The sequence below is a fragment of the Cannabis sativa genome, chromosome 5 (assembly GCF_029168945.1).
Source record: "Cannabis sativa cultivar Pink pepper isolate KNU-18-1 chromosome 5, ASM2916894v1, whole genome shotgun sequence".
NCBI classification, from domain to species: Eukaryota; Viridiplantae; Streptophyta; class Magnoliopsida; order Rosales; family Cannabaceae; genus Cannabis; species Cannabis sativa.
In genome coordinates, this window is record NC_083605.1 from 1018714 (window position 1) to 1045896 (window position 27183).

The window sequence follows — 27183 nt, forward strand, 5'->3', positions numbered from 1 at the left end:
GTAATTAACTCATTAATTGTAAAAAAATATAAAAAAGTAAAACACAAATTCGAGCCTGAATATGAAAACGGACTGGCATGTTTAAGAAAAACGAGTCAACACGAGCAAAACACGACACGAATCCGAGCATGACACGAAAATACTATGCTTACGAGCCGTGCCGGGCCTACTCTTTGAAAATGGTGGCACGACACAACATGACCTATATTTTTTTTAAAGTACGACACATCACGACCCATATTGGAAAAATACAAATATGGATCGAGTCAGAACAACACACGCGAATTTACAGCATTGTAGTTGAATTCCTAATCAATTTTGTGTGCGGCTTGGTAGTAAAAAATGATGCTTATTTATTTTCTACCAATATTGATATTAATAATGACAGACTATTATGGATAAAATAAGGGAAATTTACACAGTTTACTGTGTTTTCCCATTTTCTTTCTTTTATACTGTTACACGCCCAAAATAACTTTTATACTGTTTTTTTTTTTTTCGAAATTAACTTTTATACTCGTTTTTTTTTTCTTTTTTTCTACTGCCAACAATTTTATGTTATTGTTTTGGTTTTTTTTTTTTTTTGATTGATTGGGACATGAGCTCAATTATTTATTTAATTTTTTATTTTAATGGATATAAAAGTTATTATTTATTATTTTTAATATTTAATAATTATTATTTTTTGAGATAATTTAATAATTATTATTTTGATGAAAAGGTTGATGGGATGTGTCATAAAAGTGACATGTTTTACTTTTTCTTTTATTTAAATAAATTTAAAAATCACACCCCATGTCTCACTCTTTTTCTTTTATTTAAATAGATTTAAAAATTTCACTCCCATTTCTCACTATTCATCTTCTTCATCATCTTTATCTTCTAGTTTTTCACATAAATCTCACCCCCATGTTCTAATATTCATCTTCTTCTTCAAGTTTTTTTTTCTTCATCTTTACCGTTGTTTTAGTATTGTTCTACTGTTGTTTTTCATGATTTTTATTTTTTTTTTCATGTTCAGTTCTTCTTCTTCATCTTCTTTTCTTTTCTTCTTCTTTTTTTTTTTTTTTAATTTTTTGAAGTTCTTAGTTATGTTTTTTTTTTGAAAATATAAGAGTTAGTGTGGTTTTTTTTTGTTCTAATTTTCTAGAACTTTTCTTGCAAATATAGTGCATTTAGTATTGAGGATGTGCACAACATAGTTAATTTTTGATCATTTTTTTTTCTTTTATTGTTTTTTTTGTTTTAGTATTGTTTTAGTATTGTTTTACTGTTGTTTTTCATGATTTATTTATTTGATGCCGATTTCACTGCCCTTGCTCCATCTCGCTGGAATTAATAGGTATTTTCTGGGTGTTCTCGTGTTGTTGTGATGGTTATGTCTGTGAGTGTGGAAGATGGAGGCTATAAATACATTTCTTCTTCGTTCTCTTTGGCTATTTTTGTGGTTTTTTTCTTTTGGTTCTCCTATAAATATATTTGACGAGCTCACTCACAAGAGAGTTTTGAGGTGTGTGTTTCTTTTATATTTTTCTTAGTAGTTATATTTGCTTCATTTGTTTTTGTGTTGTTTCAGTGTTGTTTTAGTAGTTTTTTTTTTATAATTTTCTAGGAATAGACTTGCAAATATAGTTGATTTTGCATCTGGTGTTGAGGTTGTGCAGCAGATTGTTTGTTTTTTTTTAATCATTTTTTTCTTTTGTTTTGTTTGATTGTTTTAGTGTTGTTTTACCGTTGTTTTGCCATGATTATTTATTGACGTCGATTTCACTGCTTTTGTTTATTCTTGTCGGAATTAATGGTTATTTTCCGGTGTCCTGGTGTTGTTGTGGTGGTTATGTCTGTGATTGTCAAAGATGGAGGCCTCATACTTTTGTTTTGGTATTGACAGTATAAAAGAAAAAAAAAAGGGAGGACAGTATAAATGTTAATTCTGCCGTGTGGCAGTAAAATTGAAAAGTATTACCCCAAATCCAGTATTTTTGTAAAATGCCCTAAAATAAAAAGAAGAAGAAGAATCTCATAACAGGTGTGTTATTTGCTGCAAGGGCAATATATGATATACAAAACAATCGAAATCTTTGTATTTTTGAGAAAAAATATTTGAAATCAACACTTGTATAAGTCAAGTTAATTTGTAAAGAGTTTGTGTGTGATGTAATCTAAGAAAATCTCCCACTTTTGTTTCTTTATTACGCTTTGATTTAATATATGATATGACAATTTTACTTGTGAAACACACTAATCTTATGCCTTAAAATAGTCACCATTCTTTTTATCTTATTTCTTCTTTGTAAATGTGGGTCATTCTTTTCATGTCTATTCCTCTAAAGTGATTCACATATTTATATATTGTATATGCATGAAGGATACATATCCAAACCCTAATGAATAAACTATACAAACAATGAAGTGTATAAGCATTGGTTGGAGAAGCCAAGTAAATCCAAAGGGTCCTTGAACATGTAGTCAATCGGGCCAAAGGGTTAGACCCAAGTGAAGTCTCGAAAGAGCTCGAGGCTCGGAGACTACTAAAACTATCGCTCAAGCTTAATAAGGTTCTTCGTTTTGCATCGAATCAGTAGGGTTTAATATTATAAAGAATATGAAAATTGTGTTCCATCCCTAAAGAGCATTGCCCTACGTGCAAATACTATGTTGTCTATGATAAAAATCAGATAATATATATATACAATCCACAGATTGAAACTTTTGATAATATAAACATAGATAATATCATTCATATGGTTCCAGGTCTTAACAAAGATACTGAAAGAGAGAGAGAGTGTAAGTTCCAGGTCTCAACAAATCAATTATTTTAAGATTAAAACACCCCAAGTTGTGGAAATCTAAGTAGAGTTCTAAATACTATGCACAAAAATTATAGCAGCATAAACTTTCCAAGACAGTCCCACCATGACAGCAACATCAGCATCATTCATAATAATCACCAGCAGTGGTGGCAGGGACGGGGCCCACTTGCAGTCCGAATTCCTCCTTCCTTACATGTTCCCAATCCGATGACACCCTATCGAGCCAACCTGCAAAAAGCAAATTCTCATTCTGAACCCTGTTGCTGTTAGTGTGATCAGATTGAGTGGAAGAATCATCGTTCACAAGCATGTCGAAATCGCTCCCGATTAATTGGCCTTCGGTGCTGTCAGCAGCATGATGCTGCAAAGAAGCCTTGGGCTGGACATCTGAATTTCTAGCCTCTTGGCCAATATAAGGCCACTCTCGATTCTCACTAGAAAATCCGAGATTAACAATATCTGGTGACTGTGATGCTTCTTTATGATTGTTAACTCGGGATTTGAGGATATGAAACCTGGCCAGAACAGAAGCCTCAAATTTGTTAGTTGGGTTAAGTGTGTCACGCATGGTAGAAGCCAGTAAAGATAAATTCTCGGGGTTTCGGCTTCCAACATTTTCTTCATGTGCGTCAGCAAGTATTTTGACAGCATTGGTCGACTCAGAAGACAACTGGGAACTTGATGGTTTATCCACATTAGCAACAGTATCAGAATTCGAGTTCTCATGACGGCACTTCAGTAAATGAAATCGAGCCAACACATCATCAGCTTGGATATCGGAGCTTAAGACAGGAGAACTGTGGCTTCTTGCGGCTGGACTACCCTCGGCCTTAGGTGATTCAACTGCATTTTGATCAGGACATGCCTCAGAACTTGACGGTTTCTTCACATCTGTAGCAGCGGTGGTATTTTCACCTGCATCTAATAAATAATAGTCATACTTTTGTTACAATTGATTTAGCAATGGAAGATTCATAAAAACTTTTACCTATAGAATTAGGCAACTTAAGTTTCTCCATTTCCATCTTCATCCTATTATAACGAGCTTTGTAATTAAGGGAACAAAGAGCAGCCTCAGCCTCGAGCCAAAGATTCTTATACAAAACTGTTTGAGGCTCAGTTTTGTCGTCTTCGACGGGAAAATTCTCAGCAAGAACTTTCTTTAAAGCCTACAAAAATATTATAGAAGACTAAAAAGTAAAGATTCATAAAACCTGCTCCCCTACTCGCAACCTTATAAGCAAGAATTATAATTAGAATTCATTTACATCATATCGAAACAGAAACAACAAATAGTTCTTCGGTTGCTCTATACAAGAAAAAACTAAAAGCGCAGTACCTGGGTAGCTTTATCTTCATCCTCCATGTCTAAATCATCCTTCACAGAAGCAGAATCGAACATTTCATCATCTTTCTGACCAGACAAGAAATTACTTTTCCCCTTGTTGAAATTCTGACAGTCAAACAGATTTTTGAGCATTATGGTTTTGGTCAATTTTGGGCTGTCCTCAGTAACACCCTGGAAGAAAAAGTTATTCAGCCAACAAACATAGTAGAAGTTCGAAGTATTGACCGAAACTAAAACCTTATAAATTAAATTGTTAAGTATCTTACCTTATGAATATCATTTTGTTCTCTGGGATAGTCAGAAGTGTCCTTTTCGGAAGAAGTTGTTGGAATCATCTTCTCGGAATTGTTTGACACACACACATTAAGATTATTAATCGCACTTTGGACAGACTCGAGATCTTTTTGTTTCAAATTGTAAAGGCCACTTGTACAATGGGACACCAGCAATTCTGATAAGTTGCTTATCGTATTAACCAGCATTAGAACATCAACTGTTGGAGTTGACTGTCCTTCATTTGATTTGGTAAGCTTAGAAGAAGCATCCTTGTCAAAAGGAGAACTAACATGTTCAACAGGAAAACGTAAAGATGATGAATCGAATTGCACTGTTTCATTGTTATTTTCAGATGTCAATCCATCTCCCTGAAAATCTTGTTTTGAGGCCTGAAAAGTTTTCGAGTCAGGGAATCCCATGGACTTGCTTCCATGTTCGTTGTTGTCATCAGAGTGCTTAATGCCTTTAGTTTCTGAACAATAATTGGTGTTTGCAACATCATCTGATTGTCTTTCTCTAGTTTCTGAATTTATAGCTGAAGATAGATTCAAAGGAATCTCTGAAGAATTTTCCAAGCACCCAAATTGATGATACTTTATGTTTTCTATTGCTTTCTCGGGGGACACTTTCTCACAAGTATTGAGAGGGAATGTCTGTTTCTCCGGTTTTCTCATTTCTGTAACATCCTCAGATGCAACGAAAGGAGAAGAACGAGCAACTCCTTTCCAGCACGGTGAGTCCACAGGAGGATAAAAATGCTCAACACTCTCAGATGAATCTGCAACACTATTGATGCTTTCATTGGCATTAAGGTCTAAATTGAAGCCATCATGACTTACATTTGAAGTTTGAACTCCAGATTTCACTTTCAGCATTTGACATGATGGATCGTTAGTGATACACTCTTTGTTTAGTGTCTCATCCTTTTTACTAAAAAATGATCGTGAAGTGATAGGATCGTCAAATCGGCTTGAATCAAAACAAAGATTGCCTCCGAAACTTAGTTGTGAATGAGGATCATTTATGTCACATGCCTTTTTGCTGGACACAACTGCATGAGTTGTATTGCTTCCTAAATTCATTGTTTTAAAAGGAATGTTATTTGTCGGAAGCCCCATGACAAGGACAGGGGATGACTTCACAGTAGATGCACTACTGTTAATATTCTGTTTCAAGCGCTTCTCATTCGAACCTCCATAAGGAATTTGATGGTTCCCAGAATTTGTGCCAAATATGAAGGATGTCGACTCTGGATGAGTCTCTTGAAGTCCTGAAAAGGATCCCAAGATAGGTTTTGAATGGTCCATAGGCATGAAATCTGAAGTTTTCCCTGTGGAGGATAGATTTAACATCATATCCAAATTCATATATCCACTATGCGTCTCTGGAGCTTGGAAGTTGGCGCCACGGGACACTTCTTCACTTCTATTCAAGACCTTCGGGTTATGAGATTCTGCAACATAAAATATTAGAAATAAGAAAACGAATGGTGTTAATCTGCATCACAGAATTCTCTAGCTAGTATGTTAATCTAGCACAAGCAACAATATGAACGACAGAAGTACAACAACCTAAGGCTACTTTATTCACTATGTTCAAGATTTCAAAATAAGGAAGTACATTGTGCTGATTTGCGAGTGTGATTTCAAACATAGTTCTAAGGAGTCTATGAAGTACGAGAAAATCATCCACTACTTTATGTTTCTGCCTTAGTTTCCAACAAATTTTGCTAATGTGAAAATGAAATGACTGCACAACATTAAACCATGTATCTGCAGACTAAAGCATTCGATATTCTGAAACCGGCATCCATGTGAAAGTTTCAAGAATAGTATAAAGAAAGGCAATAGAGAAAACTTCCAAAAACACATTATAGATTGAGTTATAATGTAAACTTAGCATGAATATGGTTATACATTTAAGTGTATACCTTCACCTTGGTTCATGTAATTCTCATACATCGATGGAACAGGCACGCCAGTTTCCTTGGAGCCTCCTAAACTTCCATTAAGTTGTCCCTGTTTGCCCTGCTTCCATTCCGCAAATCCATTCCACATGTCACCCCATTGGCCTGCATACGATGAATCCAAAAACTTCACAGGTTGATCGCTGTTAGAAGACCCGACCAAGGCACTAGGAACCCGAGAAGAAGTAGATAACCAGTCATAACTAGTTTGATCAGGATTCCTCAAACCACTATCTTTGTGGCCTGAAGATGAAAAAAATGAGGGATAATACGGCTTGGCTTCAACAAAACCAGTCGCCCCCGCACTGTCTGAAGGTTGACCATATGAAAATCCATCCACTGAAGCAGAGACAGTGGTGCTCAAATGAGGCAAATGGGTACTCAAATTCGAAGATTCAACAGGCGGTGAGCCTCCATAACCATATGCATTTGAAGATGGCCCAGAATTGTGCTCCAATTGAGTACTGGGAAAGAAATGGGGTTCTGAAGTTGGAGCAAGAGAAGGGAGCCAATTGTGCATAGAAGAATTCACAGCACCAGCACCAGGATAAGATGATTCAGCCAAATCCATAAGAGGGCATGAAGAAGGTTTGGGACCAGAACGATCAATAGTGAAAGGTGGTGCAGAAGCTGATAAACTTGAGGATGATGGTGATAAATATGAACCTCCATTACCACCATAAGGCCCAAAACCCATCATTTTTCCTCAATTTCAGTTTCTAAACAACAAACAAAAACTAATCAAACCCCGATAAAATTTGCATCAAAATCAATACTTTGAAAGGATTAAAGCAGCTAAATTAGAAGTTATTTATCCAAAATTATGATCTTCCATTATCACCATAAGAACCCAAACACATCAATTTTAAATTTTAATTTTAATTTTTTTCATCTGAATTTTAATTTCTATACAATAAGTAACAAAAATCATTCAAACCCCCAAAAAAGATTCGAAATTTAAACAAAAATACTGATTTAAAACCGATAATCGAAGCTTAATATGACAAATTGTTATTACCAGTCAAATTAACACATTTCCATACAAAAATCACAAAATTGAACTAGAACAACAACGATTGTATCGATAACTATATATACGGAAAATATAAATACGTACCAAAGATCAGAGCAGTGAAGAAGAGAAGAACCCAAGAGAGAGAGAGAGGGGAGAGAGAGTGGTGGCAGTGTTTTCTTCTGTGTCAATTGCGTCTTTTACTTCTCCAAAGAAGATGATCAAACTATAATTAATTGCGTTTTGGTCCTTTGATTTATAAATATTTACAACATTACCCCGATATTTCGGATAAATCACAAATGATTCCCTTTTATTTTCTCATTCTCTTTAATATTATCAAATTTTTTTTTTATTATTTTTTTAATAGTATTTGGAAATCATTCCGTTAATTAGAGTTGATTAGTTTTTGTTTTAAAAATGTTACTTTGAAATTTTATAATTTTTATTATTATTTTCAATGCAAAAATGGTTGAAAATGTTTTGATTAGTTGATTAGTTATTGCATAAAATAAAAACAAAAATATGTATTTTTTTAGTTTATTGGTCTCTACATATATAATAAATAATAATGAGGTTTTTTAATTTTTATTGTTTAAATCAGTTTTTTTATTATTATTATTTATACGAAAAATTCATATAGCAACCAACATAATAATTAATAGAGCAATTTAAATCGTAATCATAATTCACATAGGAACACACATAGAAATTAAAAAAAAAAAGTTAAAAAATGGTACATAAATTAATTCTCCTATAATAACTTTTAGATTACAAATAAATCATAAATTGTTTCATTTTTTTTTATGGACAAAGTGATAATTATTATTTGAAAAATAACATTTATAAACTAAGAAGATTTAACACGGAGGAAATTTAGTTAAAACAATGCGCAAGTTAGTTTTTTTTTTTTTTTTTGAAAAAGAAGATCAAAGACTAAAGAAAAACAAGAAACTGAGACTATGATCTTCAAGGAGAGGAACATAAATGGTTCCAAATTTTCTCTTTGTCCGTTCCAAGGGCTGCTCGAGCAAGGTCGTGGGCTGTTGTGTTTGTTGTCCTTGGGATGTAATGAACTGAGGCACCTGGAAAAGAAGACAAAGAGGAGACAATCGTGGCGATATAACCCGAAAGATCAGAACGATCCGGAGAGAACTTCTGAAGACGATGAACCGAATTCTGACAGTCGGAAGCAATAACAGCGAGAGGCAAACGAACTACACGACACTAAAGCAACGCCCCGTTGAGAGCTTCAGCTTCAGCAAAAATCAGAGGGAGCCCTGAAATTGAAGGAGTCGAAAGAGTGGCAACTACTGAACCCTGACAATCAGTGACTGCAGCTCCATACCCGTGTTTGTTGGAAGATGGGGAAAGGGCTGCATCCACACTAAGATGATACATGTTACTGGGGACTTGTAGCCTTGTAGGAGGCTGGTGGGAACTGGGGGAAGGGGAAGAAATGCAATGTTGAGCGTCCCTGTAATCCTGCAAATAACAACTGACAGAATTCTCCAAGTTGAAATCAGTGGTACTGTTAGAACTAAAGATAGCTCTGTTTCGGTTATTCTAAATTGCCCAAAGCAAACCCAAAAAAAAATAGCAAGTTGATCTTTAGCAAAACAATAAAATCCTCTGAGCATAAATTCCTTAACATCACAATTTTTATTATTAAAATAAAACTGAGAAAAGGATGAGTTTTTCCAAACTTTACCTGCTCTGGAACATTGAATGAGAGAGTGGGTGTTGGAATCATGATGAGAATGACAAAGAGAGCAGTATGGGGAGGGGGCAGACTTACGATGGAAGAGGTTGAGATTGGAAGGAAGGATGTGATTGAAAGCTTTCCAGACAAAATGCTTAATTTTAGGAGGGATATTGGAGGACCAAACCGAGGCCCACCAACGTTTATAGGTAGCAGGATTCGAAGGACCAGGAGCAGAGAAGGTGGAATTAGCCAAATGATAAGCAGAGTTAACAATGAAACAACCGATTCTGTTATATTGTAATGATTTGTTTGGTTGCTTAATTGAATGTTTCTTCCTTTCTAAAACAAATGATAACTTGCGCTCAATTATATTACAATTTTGGTGGGGAACTAACAGTGATAAGAGAAAAATTGTGTGGGTGAAATGAGAGTGTTTGTCAGCCTAAGTCTAAGGGAGGGTTAGGATTTAAAGATTTAGAGTTGTTTAATCAAGCAATCGTGGCCAAGCAAGTTTGGCGATTGCTTTAAGAGCCTAATTCATGACCTGGTTGTGTTCTGAAGCATAAGTATTTCCTGAACTCGTCTATCTTGGAGGCTAAGGATAGAAAATAGCTCTTCCCATTTGTGGTCAAGTTTAGTATGGGGGTTGGAGCTACTGCGTAAGGGGTTGAGGATGTTTGTGGGGGACGGAACAAGTATTGAGGCTTTTCGAGACTCTTGGCTGCCGCGACCTAGAACAATTCGTCCTATAACACCTAAGCCTGGGGTGGATTGGTTAGTTAAGGAGTTCATTGCTGTTAATGGTTGTTGGAATTTACCAGCGTTACATCATGTATTCTTGCCGATGGATGTAGAAGTAATACTTGGTATCTCGTTACCAAGTGATGCTTATGGGGACCGTTGGTGTTGGCATTATGATTCCAATGAGTGTTATACAGTACGCAGTGGTTATGCTCTAGCTTTAGAGTTGGTGAGAGAGGAGATGGGTTGTTCTTCAATGAATTTAACCACATGGTGGAATGGCCTGTGGACTTTAAGAGTGCTGCAGAAAGTTAAAATCTTTTTGTGGCGAATATTTATCGGGCTCTTCCAATGAATTCTCAGCTTATTAGGTGGAAAATACTAGTCAACCTGTGTGTGAGAGGTGTGGGGAGAAGGTTGAGACCCTAGAACACGCGTTAGTATTTTGTTCTCCTTTGATTTTGGTTTGGCATTATTTGGGGGTGTGGGGGCAGCTTTGTCGGTGTAGACATGGTCTATTTTCTGAGTCCTAGTGTGGCTATTTAATGTCTTGGATTGAGATAAGTTCGCCATGGTAGCTATGGTGTGGTGGTGGATTTGGTATGATCGGAACTCGGTGTTGTGTGGGAATACACAATCAAGCTTGGATGTCATTGCTGACCTGGCGGCTGTGGCTTTAGAGGAGTTTCTTACTCCTAGTTCTTCTGGTGTGCAGCAACAACTGGGGGAGCGAGGGAGGGTGGTTCGGCGTGAGACGGTGGAGCATGGTTGCTATGAGTCAGGGTCGAGGGTGGTCGCTGGTGTTGGTAGCAAGTGGGTTCCTCCTAAACCCAAGGTGTTGGTGCTGTCAACTGATGCGGCAGTAACGCCTTGGAGATGCTTTACTGGTTTTGAGGGGTAGTTCGTGATGCAGAGGGCGTTGTGTGGGCGGTGTGGTCGATTGGTTGTGTTGGTGAATTTTGTGTGGTCGTGGCGGAGTTGTTGGCTCTTCATATTGGTCTCCTTTAGGCTTCTAATTTGAGTTTTAATGTGGGGACTGGAGAGGGTGGAGACTGATGCGTCAACTAATGTACCCAGTTTTTTCATAACAACTCTAGATCATATTATTATTATTAAATTTTATCTTGACAAAAAATCAGTTTAAAGTACTATTTTGTACTATTTTAAAAAATACAATCAACTTAGGGTACTATTTTATGCTATTTTGAAAAATATAAAGTGTAATTTGACATTTAATAATATGGAAAGTTCAATCAATATATTTTACAAAATACAAAGTGTAAAATGGTATTCACCTTTCATGCCTATATTCTCTTTGATGCTAGCTACAATGAAATAAGAACAATATATGAAGAATAAGAAAACAATTTTTGGTTGAGGTTTATTTTTTTTTTAGTTATATGTTTGATATATTGTTTTTTCTTTAGTTCATTTTTGATCTTTTTCATAGTTTAATGTATATTTATTTGTTTTCATAGTTTAATGTATGTTTAAATTGTGGATTAAGAAGATTAAAAAAAATATATATATATATATATATATATAAATTGTGGAATAAGTATTATTGTGTATAAATAATGTGTGTTTTTGAGTGTATTACAATCTTATAATTTATTGATCAATTACTTATTTTTTATGTTTTTTTTTTATAAAACATTATGGTTCATTTGGTTATTATTTGGTTTTTGGATTAAATAAACATTTTTTTTATTAAAACTAAAAACTAAAACTAACATTACTCTATTAAACACTCTACTTATTAATTTCTATCTACTTTTAATTAACTTTTAAATAACAATAACTGAATAGTTTGTGAACAAACATACACCAGTCCCACATCACTAAAATAATGAAATATATTACTATTACTCTATATAAATATGAAGAAAAAAACAATCCTAACTATAACCAATAATTTTAAAATTATATTTGTAAAATTTACTTAATTTGTTATAACATTTAAATTTTTTTGTTCTATATAATAAGTTAAATTGTTTCTTGGCAATCTATGTGGCTATATGACGAAATTCTTAGTTTAAATAAAAATTATATAGATATTTTATATAAAAAATTTATATTTACATTTAAAATACTTAAAATATTGTAGATATTTTTAACTATATTTTTAATTTTATTAGTTTAATTTACATGCATATATTGCACTTAACATCAACAAATTGAACCTAATTAAAAAGAAAATTAATTATACGTGCATTGCATGTAACATCAAACTAGTATACATAATGTATTCGTGTGCTAATTCTTGTATTTTTTTTTTATAAAAAAATTTGAAGAGAAAAAATTGATAAATTTATTTTGTTGGGTTAAAATTTAGAATAGATACAGTTATATAAGTTTTAATATAAAAAAAAAATGGATCTAGAAATCTAGATATGATCTGATTGAGATAAATCGGATTAGATGAGATCCGATTTGGATAAATGATCCAGCAAGACAGGGCAAGACAGATCATCAACTAATGTAAATTGGGTCATAGTCGGATCGGTTCTGAATTGATTCATTTCAACTCTTAACTGAGAGTATGTTATCAGGTTTAAAATCACAATGAACAACATATTTTAGAAAATTAAACAACTGAGAGTTGATAAAGTTGAAGAGAGATATTATAAAATAAAAGTTTATTATCACTATAACCAATAAAAAGTTATTTTCTCATAACAAAACATCTTTCTTCTATATGTATTTTGGTACAATCCTCTTTTCTTACTATTAAGTTTGTTCATATCATGTAGGTGAAAGTATATGTATGGCTAATACATAAAAGGGATATGTGCAACAAAATTACATGATTAACAAGGAAATATTTATAGTGAAAATACTTAAGTTATAATCATATTTGATGTTGCGTAGTTAGATTTAAGGATTTTTGAAGTTGATCTCCATTATACCCAATTTTTTTTAAGAAATCAAAAAGTTAAACATTAAAACTTTGACCAAGATAAAAAAAAAGACTATACGGGAAAAAACTCGAACGATGGACCACATGGCATCCCATTTGAGTGTCACATGGCACATAGGAAATGCCTTGCAAGTATTGACCATTCTTTAGTGTCAGTACTCACTTCTTGGGGTTTCAAACCTAGGCTTAGAATTTTTCGTAAATTTGAGATAGGGTTATTCGTCCTAAAACTCTAATCCGAGAAGAAATCCAACATTGTTGCAACTGAAACCTTCTCGATCACCACAATCTGATCACACATGCCATGGACATTTCTCACCATAACCGAGAACAGAGCCTTATGGCTCTCACATAATACACACACTTTTAAGCACTGAACAAGAGAGAGATAGAAATATATATAGAGATATAATATTTACACAATTACTTCTTTATTTCATGTAAGAATGATTACAGCAAAAGAGTTAGTTTTAATAGGACTTAGTTAAGACTATTTAAAGAAGAACTTAACTAATGTACATAGATAGTTTAGTAAAACCAGAAACTAAACTAACTACTAACCACTAAATATATTAACTACTATAACTACTTGTCATAATACACAACAGTTTTCCACCTTGACAAGTAGTTTACATATGGTAATAGTAAGTACACATAGAACCAATAAAGTGTTATACAATATTCTGCAGTTGGGTGCAGTAATTGAATTTTGTTGTTGCAAGTGCTTTGGTGAGCATGTTAGCAGGGTTTTCTTCTGTAGAAATCTTGCAGAGTTGTATTTTCCCTTCTAAAATGATGTCCCTTATAAAATGAAGCCTCATAGTCCTTACATGGAACATTTGGTTCTTGCTCAGATAAAGGTCACTCTAACTGTCACAATAGACATGTAGTTATTTTTGGTCTATGCCTAGCTCCCTTGATAGTCCTTTTAGCCAAAGAGCCTCCTTAATTGCTTCTGTGCATGCAACATATTCTGCTTCGATAGTGGATAAGGAAACTATGGACTAAAGATTTGCTTTCCAACTTATGGTGCAGCCATTAAGTTAAAAAACATGGCATGTTTGGGACCTTCTCGAGTCAACATCTCATGCATAGTCAAAATCCACAAAACCATTTACCCATGATTTGTTTTCATCAGTTCCAAACATTAGACCAATGTCCATGGTGCCTCTGAGATACCTCATAAGCCATTTTACTGCATTCTAGTGCTCAACACCTGGTTTTCCCATGTACCTACTTACCACACTAATGTCATAACACAAGTGAGGTCTAGTGCATACCATAACGTACATAATGCTACCAACCACACTTGTGTAAGGAATTTTATCCATGTAGCTGCTATCTTCTTCTATTGTGGGAGATTGGGAACTTGACAGATTCACTTGTGGAATGATAGGAGTAGACATTGGTTTTGAATTGGAGAATCCAAATTTGCCAAGTAACTTGTAAATGTAACCAGCTTGTGACAACTTTAGACTTCTTTTGTTTCTGTCCCTGGTGATTTCTATTCCAAGAATTATCCTTGCCTTCCCCAAATCTTTCATTTCAAATTCTTTGCTCAACAAACTCTTTACTTGTTGATCTCTTCTAGATTTTTACTAGCAATAAGCATGTCATCTACATAAAGAAGAAGATAGACAATAACTTTTTCATTCTTAATGTAAACACAACTGTCATACAAGCTTCTTTGAAACTACATTGAATGAGAAACACATCAAGACACTTGTACCACTGTCTTGGAGACTGTTTTAAACCATAAAGAGATCTTTTGAGCAGACATACATGGTCTTCTTTTCCTTTTTCTTCATAGCCCCTAGGCTTCTTCATTAGGGTTTCTTCTTCTAGATCACCATGAAGGAAGGTTGTCTTTACATCAAGTTGTTAAAGGTCCATATCTTCAGTTTCCACTAGACTAAGTATCATTCGAATCGAAGTGTGTTTCACTACAGGAGAAAAAATTTCATTATAGTCTATACCTTTCCTTTAAGTGAAACCTCTAGCAACCAACCTTGCTTTGAATCTAGCCTCTTCAACACCTTCAATGCCTACTTTATACCTATAAACCCACTTCCAGCTTGTGACTTTTCTATTGCCCTCATTCCTAATAAGAATCCATGTCTTATTCTTGTTTAAAGAAAATACCTCCAAGTCCATGGCCCTCCCCCACTCAACATTATTCTCAGACTTCATGGCTTCATCATAGGAGTTTAGTTCATCTATGCTTAGTTTTTCTATACTCAAAGCATAATGAACTATATCAACAAATCCAAACCTATTTGGGGTTTGATTGCTCTTCTACTCCTATCTCTGGTGAGCTGATAGTCTTGAGTGTCATCTAAAGGCTCTTCATGCTCAGCTTCTGGTTTAGCTTCAGGTTTAGGTTCAAGTTCATTTTCTTCATCCAAAACTTCTTCTGTAATAGCATGTTCCTGCTAGTTATCCTTTTCTTTTCCTTGTATCTCCACCTCAAACTGTAAGAAATCATCTACATTAGCACCATAGTTTTCTAGCCTGGACTTGATTACATCCTTGTACATCTTATCCTCTTCAAAAACTACATCTCTGCTAATAAAATACTTTTGTTGATTACCAGACTCAATGTTCATCATCGTAACCTTTAACACCTTCTGGATACCCCCAAGAAGATGCACTTTCTTACTCTAGGTTCCAGCTTTCCTTGCCTCATGTGTGCATAAGCAATACAACTAAAAATTCTGAGGTGTTCATATCTAGCTACATGACCTGTCCAAGCTTCAATTGGAGTTTTGAATTTAATTTTCGAAGATGGACATCTATTAATTAGGTAGCATGTTGTCATCACAGCTTCTGCCTAAAAATTCCTTGGCATACCAAAGAAAAGTAACATGCATCTAACTCTCTCTAGGATGGTTTTATTCATCTGTTCTGTTGTGGAGTTCTTGGCACGGTTAGGTGTCTTCCTATGCCAACTTATTTATAATAATTGTTAAATTGATCCACACATAACTCCAATCCATTATCTGTTCTTAACTTCCTAATTTTTCTTTCAGTTTGGTTTTCTAGTAGGGTTTTTTATTCTTTAAACTTATTAAAAGCATCATTCTTATTCCTTAAGATGGAAATCCATACATGTCTAGAAAAATCATCAATAACAGTTAGGAAGTACCTTGCTCCACCATTACACTTGCACTATCATATCCATCATTATCCCCATCAGAAATTATGTCAACATTTCCATTCTTTTGTTGATTGTAATCTTTCAGAATCGGGCAGTCTCTCCTCAGATGGTTGGTCAAATTACATACAAAACATTTTTTTTTTTAATTTTGAACATGCCTTCTCTTTCTCTGATTTGTATTCACCCTTATTCTCTTTCTTGAATGGTTTTCCACGAATCAAAAGGCCATCTCTAGTGCTTTCTTCTTTCAGTTCTGATTTTCTCTTTATTTCTTTTGACATCAATGCTGACTGAACTTCCTCTAATGTCAAAAAGTCTTTACCATACATCATGGTATCCACAAAGTGCTCATAACTTTCGGGAAGAGAACTAAGAACTATGATGACTTGATCCTCATTTTCTACCTTGATCTCTATGTTCTTAAGATCAAGTATCACCTTATTGAAATCATCTAAATGATCTTCAATGTCTTTCCCTGACATCATCTTAAAAGAATATAGTTTTTGTTTGAGAAATAACTTGTTTGCCAGCAATTTTATCATATACAAGCTCTCCAATTTCAACCATACTCCAGCAACTATGGTCTCCTTCAAAATCTCCCTAAGGACTTTGTCACCTAGACTCAAGATTATGGCACTATGTGCTTTCTCAAGAAGCTCTAGCTTTTCTTTCTCTGTTTGTCCTTCAAGGATATTCGACTCACCCAGTAATGCAGCTTGCAATCCATGCTGAACCAGAAGGGCCCTCATCTTGACTCGCCACAAACCAAAGTCATATTTACCCGTAAACTTTTCTACATCAAATTTTGAATTTTCCATCTTCTTACTCGATTGATCACATGGTCTTGGAACTACTTTCTCTAATCAAGATCTTCCTTCTTGCATGATCAAGATTCTTCTTTGAATGCTCCAAGATCCACCTTCAATCAATCCTAGCTTTGACACCACTTGTTGTAACTGAAACCTTCCCAAGCACTACAATCTGATCACACATGCCAGGGACACCACTCACCATAATCGAGAATAGAGCCTTATGGCTCTCACAGAATACACATACACACTTTCAAGCACTCAACAAGTGTATATACGAGAGAGAGAGAGAGAGAGAGAGAGAGAGAGAGAGAGAGAGAGAGAGAGAGAGAGAGAGAGAGAGAGAGAGAGAGAGAGAGAGAGAGAGAGAGAGAGAGAGAGAGAGAATGTTTATTAAATTACTTCTTTATTTCATGTAAGAATGATTACATCAAAATGGTTAGTTTTAATAGGAATTAATTAAGACTATTTAATGAAGAACTTAACTAATGTGCAGGGGTAGTTTAGTAAAACCAGAAGCTAAACTAACTACTAACTGCTAAATATATTAACTACTTGTCATAATACACAACAAACATGTATCTAAGAATACTACTATAAAGTCAAAGTTGCACAAGAAATGGAGGTAAATGGTGCTACATGAGTATTGATACTCCCCAAGAGGCAATACTCGTATATCACATGAGCACTGACACTCAAGAATGGTCAGTACTCGCCCTAAGGTGAAGACAAAAAGAATAGTGGTCAAATGGTTATCTCCAACATCAATGATCACTTCAAAAATGACAAAGATGTGCAAGTTTCATACACGAGTATTGACCATCCCTTTGCAGCAGTACTTGTAAGCTTATGGTTAAGGAAATCTTAGAGTTTTGAAGCTCAAAATCCTAGAGAATGTCTACCTACCAACCATCAAGGACTTGTCAAAAATAACTCAAGATGTCCAATTATAAAAGGAGTACACGAGTACTGACAACAACATAGGGTCAGCACTAGCCACACATCAAGCTACACGAGTACTAACCCTATCCCATGGTCAATACTAATATGGTAGGTTTTGTCTAAGGAGGAGCCTCACCAAACTTGTCACACAAGTATTGACACTTTCCTACGGCCAGTACTCGTCCAAATGCCTCTTTACACGAGTATTGACCCTCCTTTGGTGTTCATACTCGCCCACAACAATTAATGCTCTTAAAGAAGAGGTCCCTCCAGCACATCCACTTGACCCCGAGATAATTTTTTTCCAAAGCAACACTAGACATATTTTCACATTTCAATTAATTATGTTCCGCAACACCAAACCTTTTTCATATAATAAATTTTATATGATTAACCTATTAATAAATATTTCCATTTACTTTAAATATATATATACACAAGTATATATATTTTGATAATTTTCTTTCATTTTTTCTACCTAAAAAATTTGTCAAAATTTGACTTCAATTTTAGATACATTGAATAATTTTTGTAAGCATTCCATTTTAATTTCTTTCAAATCAAACATAAAGTCAATTTTTCTACAGTTACATTCCAATATTAAAATAAGAAAAGCTTGAATTATAAATGTGAATGCATAAGAGCCTCACAAATGAATTGGATGAATATTAATTTATTAACTATTCATAAGCCATGTTTTATTATTATTGCCTTCCACAAATAGTTTCTCTGTAATTTTTCTAAGGAAACAAACAAAATGTTTAAGAGAAAATGAAGATAAAAATAGAAGATAGAGAGAGAGAGAAAGATGTAATTGGTCCCCATTAAATTGTCATTTATTTTCATTTTCTCTCTCTCACTAATAATTTCTCATCATTTTTCTCTTTGACAAATTAATCACAACATAACATGTTTTCTTGCTCTTTTCAAAGGAATGTCAGTCGGGCCCGGCCCGGCCCGGCCCGCCACAAACCCGGCCCGGCCCGACATCACTTTGGCCCGGCCCGGCCCGGCCCGACTCCTTCTTTTGGCCTAGCGGGTCAAGCCCGGCCCGAGATAATCGGGCCGGGTTAGGCCCGACCCGTTTTTTTTTTTTTTTTTTTTTTTTTTTTTTTTTAAGAATACTTATTATTTTATTTTGTTTCAGGTATTTAATTTTGGGAGAACTATTATTTTATATTTAATATAAATTTAAAATCTTTTTTTACGTTTCCTCATAAATTGTTGTATATAGTAGGTCCTTCTTGCCCCAAGTCCATATAATTCCTATATAAGGGTTGGTTTTGTAAAGTTGATAATTTTGCAAACAAAAGCAAAAAATGAGTATTTTTAGAATTATACCTTAATGAAATCTGAAGCTCCACGGATCATTAAATCTGTGTATGAAGGAACATCGTATTGTAATTTTCTAATACGAATAGTGAAATAGGTATTAGCAATGTCATCACTACCAGCTACAACCAAAAATATGGCATTTTCCAATATGAATTTGGTTCTCCTTTCTCCAACTTTTGCTTTAAGCTTTCCTATGTACTCCTTGAACATTCGTAGCTGTTCTTCGAATGATATCACTGACTGTGTGTTTTATTTTATTTTATTTATCGGTTTAGAATTTGAGATTTTTTTTAGGGATTTAGGTTTTTTTTAATATTTGAAACCGGGCCGGGCCGGGCCCGACCCGCTATAATATATACCGGGCCGGGCCGGGCCAGAAGCCCGAGAAGAGCCCGAATCAGTCGGGCCACAGTCGGCCCGTCGGGCCGGGGGCCCGGCCCGGCCCGCGAAAATAGCCCAGATTGACATATGAATCACCTAACTTAAAGAATATAATATATCATATATTAAAGAATCACCTAACTTAAATACATCAATATCATATATTTATAATTTATTATGATCATATGATAATTATTCATCACCCCCCCAAAAAAAAAATGAAAAAATCACACAAAACATTAACAATTTCTAATGAACTAAAAATCCCACATGAAGAGAAGTAAATTAAGAAAATGAAACCATATTATTAATTATGAATAAATAATTATTACAAGAAAAGAAAATAAGGCTATAAATATGTAATCAAAAGTAGTTTAATTAGAAGTAAAGAATGAAAGAATTAGATGAGTGTTGAGATTGAGAATGAGAATGAAAATTTCTGGCAAAACCATGAAAAGTAGTTAGAGTTGGTGATGATGATGATGATGATGATAAAAGACTCTGTGTTACTCTAGCCAGTGTTGCTGTGTAATACTCTTCTAGAAGCTCTGCAACCACAGCCACCATTATCATCTTCTTCTTCTTCTTCTTCTTAAAGCTTTTTTAGTGGTCAACTTTTGAGTTTTTGAAAGTTGGTTTGGTTTGGTTTGGTTATGTAATGAAATGAGTCCAAATTTATAAGCCTAAGTTGGCCTATTTCTATCTGTTAGGTAAGGCAACTTATTATTATTATTATTAAAATCAATTTATTATTTTTTATTATTATTACTATACATCTGCAAAAAAAATGATTAGTTTATTTATCTCAAAATAAAAATAAAATAATAGTTTCAAATGATTAGATTATAAGATTATTTAAGCAATTATTGAACAATTTTTTTTATCTTAACCCCCTTTTTATATATATATATATGTTGTGTGTTATTTTCATATTTCAGTTTTATCCTTAATTATCAGAATAATTGAGCAATAATTTTTCAAAATCTTTGTTCCTCTCTAAGAGATGTTTATTGGACCATATCCAATGTTTTTAAGTTTATTCAAATTTGATCCAATTATATATTGGATGTTAGCTTTTACTATCTGACCCGATCAAATTTATTTCAGTCATCCAATCGATACAACATCCATTGGATGTTAGATTTGATCGATTCTATTCATTGGATATATTTCATGTATATCTATTGGTTTAATTTAAATTTATCTAGTATTTTAGACCTAGTATTTTTTTGAATCGGATTTGATCCATCCAATATTTTAGATCCAATATTTATTGGATTAGATTGGATCCATTCAATCCCAAAAAAAATAAAATTTTAATGTTAATTATCATATATAAATTTATTTTTTTAACGTATAACAACATAAAATTAAATTACTCATCCAAACTAAATAAAAATATTAATTAGTTCGATTGGATGTTGGATGTATTGAATATTTGGACACCCTATCTAATATCCGATCCAATCCAATTGGATATTGAAAAATAACATCCAATCCGATCTGATCATAATTAGACATTTAATATTTAGTGGTCGGTTGTAATTGAATTGACCGACTGTCATTGAATTGGATTGATTTATGCACACTCCTCTCTCTCTCTCTTCAATTTATACAATTAATAAAAATATTAAGAAACAATTATAATTATTTTTTTAAAATAAAAGTCCTATTATAGTGTCCAAAATATTATAGATGAGTATTAATTATAATTTCTTAGTCAATATTTATGTTCGAAATTACATGTCAAAATATTTTTTTTTTCATTTTTTTTCATAGTAATATTCGTTATAGTTACAATATCACTTTTGTAAAATTTTTAAAATTTTCACATAGTTTACAGTACCGATAATGGAGTTCCTAATATTTTAGTCTACCATGTATGTTCAAAAAACTTTAAACTTATTTTCAGTACTGTAAATTAACTATTTGAAACTTTTCAAAAATTTAAAAAAATTTATGATGTTGTAACCATAACGAACACCGTCATATAAAAATTTGAAAAAAAAAATATTCCGACATATATTTTCAAACATAAAAAATAACTAAGAAATTATAATAGAAAATTAACGGTCACATTCCTGAAAATTATATCCTACTTATATTGAAAGGTAATATTATTTTGGGAAATTCTATAATGCACCCATTTTAAAAGGGATACACCGATACATCTCTATCTGTTTTAGTATCCGAAATAATTTTTTAGTCAAATTTTTTCTCATGGTCATGTAAATTATACTTATTTCAGACATCCTGCAAAAATTTAAGAAATTCGAAAAAGTTTAACACGCTGAAAATTACGTTCAAGTAGTGTGTTGCACGCGTGACTATTTTATTTTATACGGGTGTAAAATAGACTGTTTAAACATTGTTTTCTATATTGTAAATTATTCCGAATTTCTCAAAATTTTGTAGGATATCTTAAATAGCTATAACGTACATGAATATGAAGAAAAAAAAATAGACTAAATTTTTTTTCTAGATGCCGAAATAAGTAGGGAGTGCATCAGTATATCTCTTTTAAGGGAGTGCAAGAATATGAAAAAAAAAATAGACTAAATTTTTTTTAGATGCCGAAATAAGTAGAGAGTGCATATATCTCTTTTGAGGGAGTGCATTGTAGAATCACCCTATTGTTTTATATTATTATTTTAACATTTTATATTATTATTTTAACATTTATGTGGCACAAAACTATTGGATATTTATAGGTATTATTATTATATATTTTGGCGGCTTCCCAAAAAAAAAAAAAAAAAACAATGAAGTTACATACTGTTCACTTGTAACTGTGCCATGTGATCTGTTTTTTGTGGTTCACATTACTTAGCTATATAGCTTTAGCTTTAATAATAATGGAAAATTCTATAATGCATCCCCTTAAAATGGATATATTGATACACCCTTATCTGTTTTAGCATCCGAAATAATTTTTTGGTCAAATTTTTTCTCATAGTCACGTACGTTATAGTTATTTAAGATATCCTTCGAAATTTTAAGAAATTTGGAAAAGTTTAACACGCCAAAAACTGCGTTCAAACAGTGCGTTGCACGCGTGATTATTTTATTTTATACGCGTGTAAAATAGACTGTTTGAACATTATTTTCTATATTGTAAATTATTCCGAATTTCTCAAAATTTTGTAGGATATCTTAAATAGATATAACTTACATGAATATGAAAAAAAATTAGACTAAAAAATTAATCTGGATGCCGAAACAAGTTAAGGGTGTATCAGTACATCCTTTTTATAGGGGTGCATTGTAGAATCACCCAATAATAATAATCATAATAATTCTTACAAATAATAATATTATTATAATTTATAATAATAATAATAATAATTTAGTGATTGACATTAGAGAAAAAAGTAAAGATAATTGGTAAGGGAGCACTTATGGCAACATTTTCAGACATAACAACTTCAATTTTGTACGTTTGAACAATGTATTTCTTATACTTAAGAGAGTAATATAAAGGGAAGATTCTAAGAAAGGATTGCTCCACTTTTTATAAAAATATATAACTAATTTTATAGACTTGTCTTATAAGATTTGAATTGATCAACCATATAATATGGTCTTTAAAAGAATCCAATGTGATTTTTCAATAGGTCAAATCCTACCTAACTTCATATAACCAAATCACATGTATGAATTATGTGAATAGTTTTCCTTCTTGTTATTATTAGTGAATAATTAATTTAAGAAGCTAATACTCAAATACTTAGAGTGGGTGCAAATTTCTTAATTTATAACTTACCATACGATATGCTATAAAAATAAATAAATGATAGATGTTCGGGATAAAAAAACATTGATCAAAATCATTATAACTCTTCAGTAAATTACAATAAAATTTTTTGTTCAATTATAATCGTTGAATCAATAATTAGATTGATCAGATGTTTTCATGTAACAGTCAATAGTCCCGTGATCCGTAAAGGGGAAATACCGGATAAGCTGTACAATCCCACACCGCCTGGGGAATGTCAAGTGGGATGATTCTGAGACTGTATAGGTATGGAACTACACAGTTGAAGAGAGCTTAAATGGATTGATTGGTACTACCTATATCAAAACAAGGTACATCTTGTTTTTCGGTAGCCCTTCTCGAAAGAACTCCACAGTTAAGCGTGCTTAGCCTGGAGCAACTTTAAGATGGGTGACCTCCTGGAAAGTTTTTCCAGAAAGCGTGCGAGTGAGGACAAAGCACGTTGGAAACACTCGTGTTGGTTTGTAGGGTCAGTCGTCATTCCATGAAGCAGCCAGAGTGACGTACTCGTGTATAAGAGTCATTCATTCCGTGGGTGTGAGGACTCAATGGAGACTTGAATCAGGAACGTTACATTTCATAAATAGAAAATAGAGTAAATAAAAACCAAATTACATAAAACAAAGCTTACAATACATTTTGTAACAAAATGCCTGACAAAACTCGCTATAAATTAATACTTGAATTGAGACAAAATATGTACAAACTAAGATTGAGATGAAGTCCATTAATAGGCCAAATTTACACTCATTTCTTAGTCTTTGAAAAACTCTCTTTTGTCATTAAACAACACTTAAATTACTATTATGATTAAAAGGAGTGAGATCTTGTGAAAACTTTCTTCATTGCTTTCCAACTAAAAGATTTAACCCTAGTGAGAGCCAAAGAAGGTTTGGACATTGAAATAGTAGAGATGTAGTCATGATTATTTGAAGAAGGAGATTGTGAAGAAATTGGTTCCAACTTTGACTCTTCCGAAAAGTCAATGTTTTCGCTAGGGTTCCAAAATCTTGCATCTTTTCTCTTGCTCTTTACAGTTGTTAACACATCATATTTGTTACATATTCCCCAAACAGTTACTTTCTGTTGATGATAATCCACATTCACTGAGTATATTCCTGTCATCATTAATATTAATTATTAATTAAATAAAAAATAATTCAATCTCATAAATGCCATTTATTTTTAAACTATGAATCATACCAATAGATTTATAATTAAAAGTTTATTATACCAACTTTTCTATGAAATATATGGTGGTGTGGTTTATTAGTAATAAATCTTATAAAATGATAAAAGAAAATAATTATGGTATAAACCAATTATATACATTAAAAAGTGGATAAATCAAAAAACTTTTTCTTTTGGCCCAATATAGTTCTACTCTTTAAGGGTCTCATTTTACATGTTAGGCCTATTCATCAAGATCAATAATCAGAAAAATAAAAAAAGCCTTGATTTACAAACTGACTAAAACAAGGGAAGATATAGAAAAAAAAAATGGATCTTTTTAAAAATATGATGCTTTTTTTAATATATTAAAATACAGTTTAATCATACCTAAAATTTTCAAATTTAATTTCTGAAAAATCATATTCTTTTACTCATCAAGCTTAATAAAATAATAATGTATGAAAATTCTCAAATTGAAGAAAAAGGCATAGAGAAACAATAAAAAAAAATGTAAATTAATATAATTCCCATGAAAAAACTTAAGTGATAAAAAAAAAAGCATAAGTAGTGTAATTTTCATAATAAAAATGTAGTAGTAGAATTGACACAAAATATATAAAATTTAGATTTTTTTTTTTTTTTGGCATCATATATATATGATCATTCAAAAGTATATATGTACATATTAAAAATTATTTTAATCATAATAAGTTATTATGAGAAAGAAAAAAATACCTTTGAGATGAGATAAAGACTTCTTAATTTTCCTCTCACATCCATAAGAATAAAGTGGCACCATCATCTCCACATACTGAGCCTCCACATTATTTTTGTAAGCTGGAACTATTTGCAAATTTGCCATAATATATATAAATATATCTAATATTATAATTTCTCAACTAGTAATTATAGCATATAAAAAATCAATATTTGAAAATTCACTCTTCTAGTTCTTGTTATTAGCTAGGTTTTTGTATTGTCATTGTGGTAATGGATTATTTTCATGGCTTTATATAGAGTTGTGTGGCTAGGCAATATTGAATGAGAACTTAAGCCACTTTGATCTATAGGAATCCTTTGAAGAAAAAAGTTGATAACTTTATTAAGTATCACATTGGCATGCATGTATATTGACCAATATTATTGATTTTTTTCTCAATTTAATAATATCTACACTAATTATATACTTAAAGCTTAATTTGAGGATGTTATAGCTATAATTAATGTTTGATTTAATTTGTTAATAATCAAAAGAGGGTTTAGGGTTGAGGGTTGTGACTTGGCAAAGTGCATAGTTGTGTCAGCAAGACTTTATTTATTTAAGGCATTATTGGTGCTTATTATTCTCATACATATTAATATCTATATTAGTGTAATTAATTATTAAGTCTCATATAAATTAATGTATTAATTTCTAAAGAGTATATCGTTAACTAATTGAAAAATATTATACGTCTAGAAGGTGATAGGCACTACTGATGCCTAATATCAATACTCATAACAAAATAATTAATTGAGCATTACTATTGGACACCAGTAGTATCCAATACCTTTTATAGGTGACACCTTACAATTAGTTAGTGATATTCTCTAAAAATTATTTTCTTATATGATATTTGATACTTAATTATATTAATAATAATATGACATTGAGGAAACTTTTTAACATTTCTCTAATTAATTAGTGTATATTTAATCAATATCATTTTCATGGGATTTGGATAATCTAATAGATGTTGATTTTGGATCCCATGTGGGTTGTTTTTTTTTTCCCTTTTCCTTATTAAAGAAGTTAGATCTTTATCAATTAAAACATTGGAACTTGATGAGTATATATATATAATTTAATTTAGAATTTTAAAGTATGAATGTATGATGATGATGATGATGTTTCCCATAGTGATGTACAATAAATATTCAAAATTTTGTTTAATATTATACTCATTTGGTACTCAAAGCATAATTATCATTTTATTACATATATAGGCTACCATTGGTGAACCCAACATGCACATGCATGCATAATAACTTTCAACATAGAGACCAATTAAATTTGTATTATTTAATACTATACAAACTACAAAGTTATATTAATATCATCATGTATAGTTTGGTTAATTAATTACTATCATAAATTTCATTACTATATAAGAGCATTTACCACAAAGAGATGCTTATCATAAATGGGTCCAAATGAGACGAGGTGGAAGAGAGAGAATAAAGATAATTATGTGTCATCGTAATTGGAGTAATTAATATTGTGGTTAGATTAATGCTAAAATAAATATATATTTTTTAAAATTGTTATTGATAGGAGCTTGCTAAAAGTAATATTAGTACTAACATTTTTTTCTTTTTGTGTTATATCACTATTGATGTGTGTTTAAAAAATATCGTTACCAAATTATAAGGTGTCACTTATAAAAAGTGTGAATATATGTTATACTATATGACTAATACTAATACTAATTCTATTACAATTAATATGAATGTTTTCATGAACTAATTAAAAATAGTGTGAATATATGTTATACCATATTGTGTATAGATAGGTTAATTCTATTACAATATGAATGTTTTCATGAACTAATTAAAATTAGTTTTTGAGGGAGCTAATTAAAACTTGATCCACAAATATGATACTTGTATATATATGTAGATTTCAATCTAGTCAAACTAAACTATACATATATAGATAATATCTCTATTTTTTCATACAAAAAAAAAGTATCTATTTGATTTGGATATATTAAATCAAAGAATTTGGCATAATATGTATGGTTTCTTTTTTAAAAAAGAAAAGATCAAGGAAAAAAGGTAGTTGACGAGT

The 27183-nt window shown here is 32.3% G+C and overlaps 2 protein-coding genes across 6 annotated transcripts; both read right to left on the reverse strand.

Annotated features, from left to right (window-relative positions):
* Window positions 1-2701: 2701 nt before the first annotated feature.
* LOC115716058 (uncharacterized) lies at window positions 2702-7677 on the reverse strand. Of its 5 annotated transcripts, none has more exons than XM_061115146.1 (6): window positions 7521-7677; window positions 6374-7122; window positions 4428-5890; window positions 4153-4332; window positions 3802-3982; window positions 2702-3728 (listed from the first exon to the last, which is right to left on the reverse strand). In XM_061115146.1, the coding sequence occupies exons 2-6, from the start codon at window positions 7101-7103 to the stop codon at window positions 2935-2937; spliced, it is 3348 nt and encodes a 1115-aa protein (XP_060971129.1). In that variant the 5' UTR covers window positions 7104-7122; window positions 7521-7677; the 3' UTR covers window positions 2702-2934. The 5 variants fall into 5 exon arrangements, with proteins under 5 accessions (XP_060971129.1, XP_030500618.2, XP_030500619.2 ...); XM_030644758.2 differs by having other exon boundaries at window positions 2702-3734; XM_030644759.2 differs by having other exon boundaries at window positions 2702-3704; window positions 6368-7122.
* A 16166-nt stretch (window positions 7678-23843) lies between these two features.
* On the reverse strand, window positions 23844-25440 carry LOC133038530 (heavy metal-associated isoprenylated plant protein 28-like). The gene is made up of 2 exons (XM_061116699.1): window positions 25089-25440; window positions 23844-24298 (listed from the first exon to the last, which is right to left on the reverse strand). Exons 1-2 carry the CDS (start codon window positions 25213-25215, stop codon window positions 23991-23993), a joined length of 435 nt encoding a protein of 144 aa, XP_060972682.1. The 5' UTR covers window positions 25216-25440; the 3' UTR covers window positions 23844-23990.
* Window positions 25441-27183: the final 1743 nt, after the last annotated feature.

Excerpts from the sequence above, each read along its gene's own strand:
- LOC133038530 (XM_061116699.1), bottom strand. The coding sequence starts at position 25,215 with ATGGCAAATTTGCAAATAGTTCCAGCTTACAAAAATAATGTGGAGGCT. Across the intron at positions 24,299-25,088 it reads GTCTTTATCTCATCTCAAAG|GAATATACTCAGTGAATGTG; the intron begins GTATTTTTTTCT and ends TAATGATGACAG.
- LOC115716058 (XM_030644756.2), bottom strand. The coding sequence starts at position 7,103 with ATGATGGGTTTTGGGCCTTATGGTGGTAATGGAGGTTCATATTTATCA. Across the intron at positions 5,891-6,367 it reads TTACATGAACCAAGGTGAAG|AATCTCATAACCCGAAGGTC; the intron begins GTATACACTTAA and ends TTTATGTTGCAG. Across the intron at positions 3,983-4,152 it reads ATGAAGATAAAGCTACCCAG|GCTTTAAAGAAAGTTCTTGC; the intron begins GTACTGCGCTTT and ends ATATTTTTGTAG.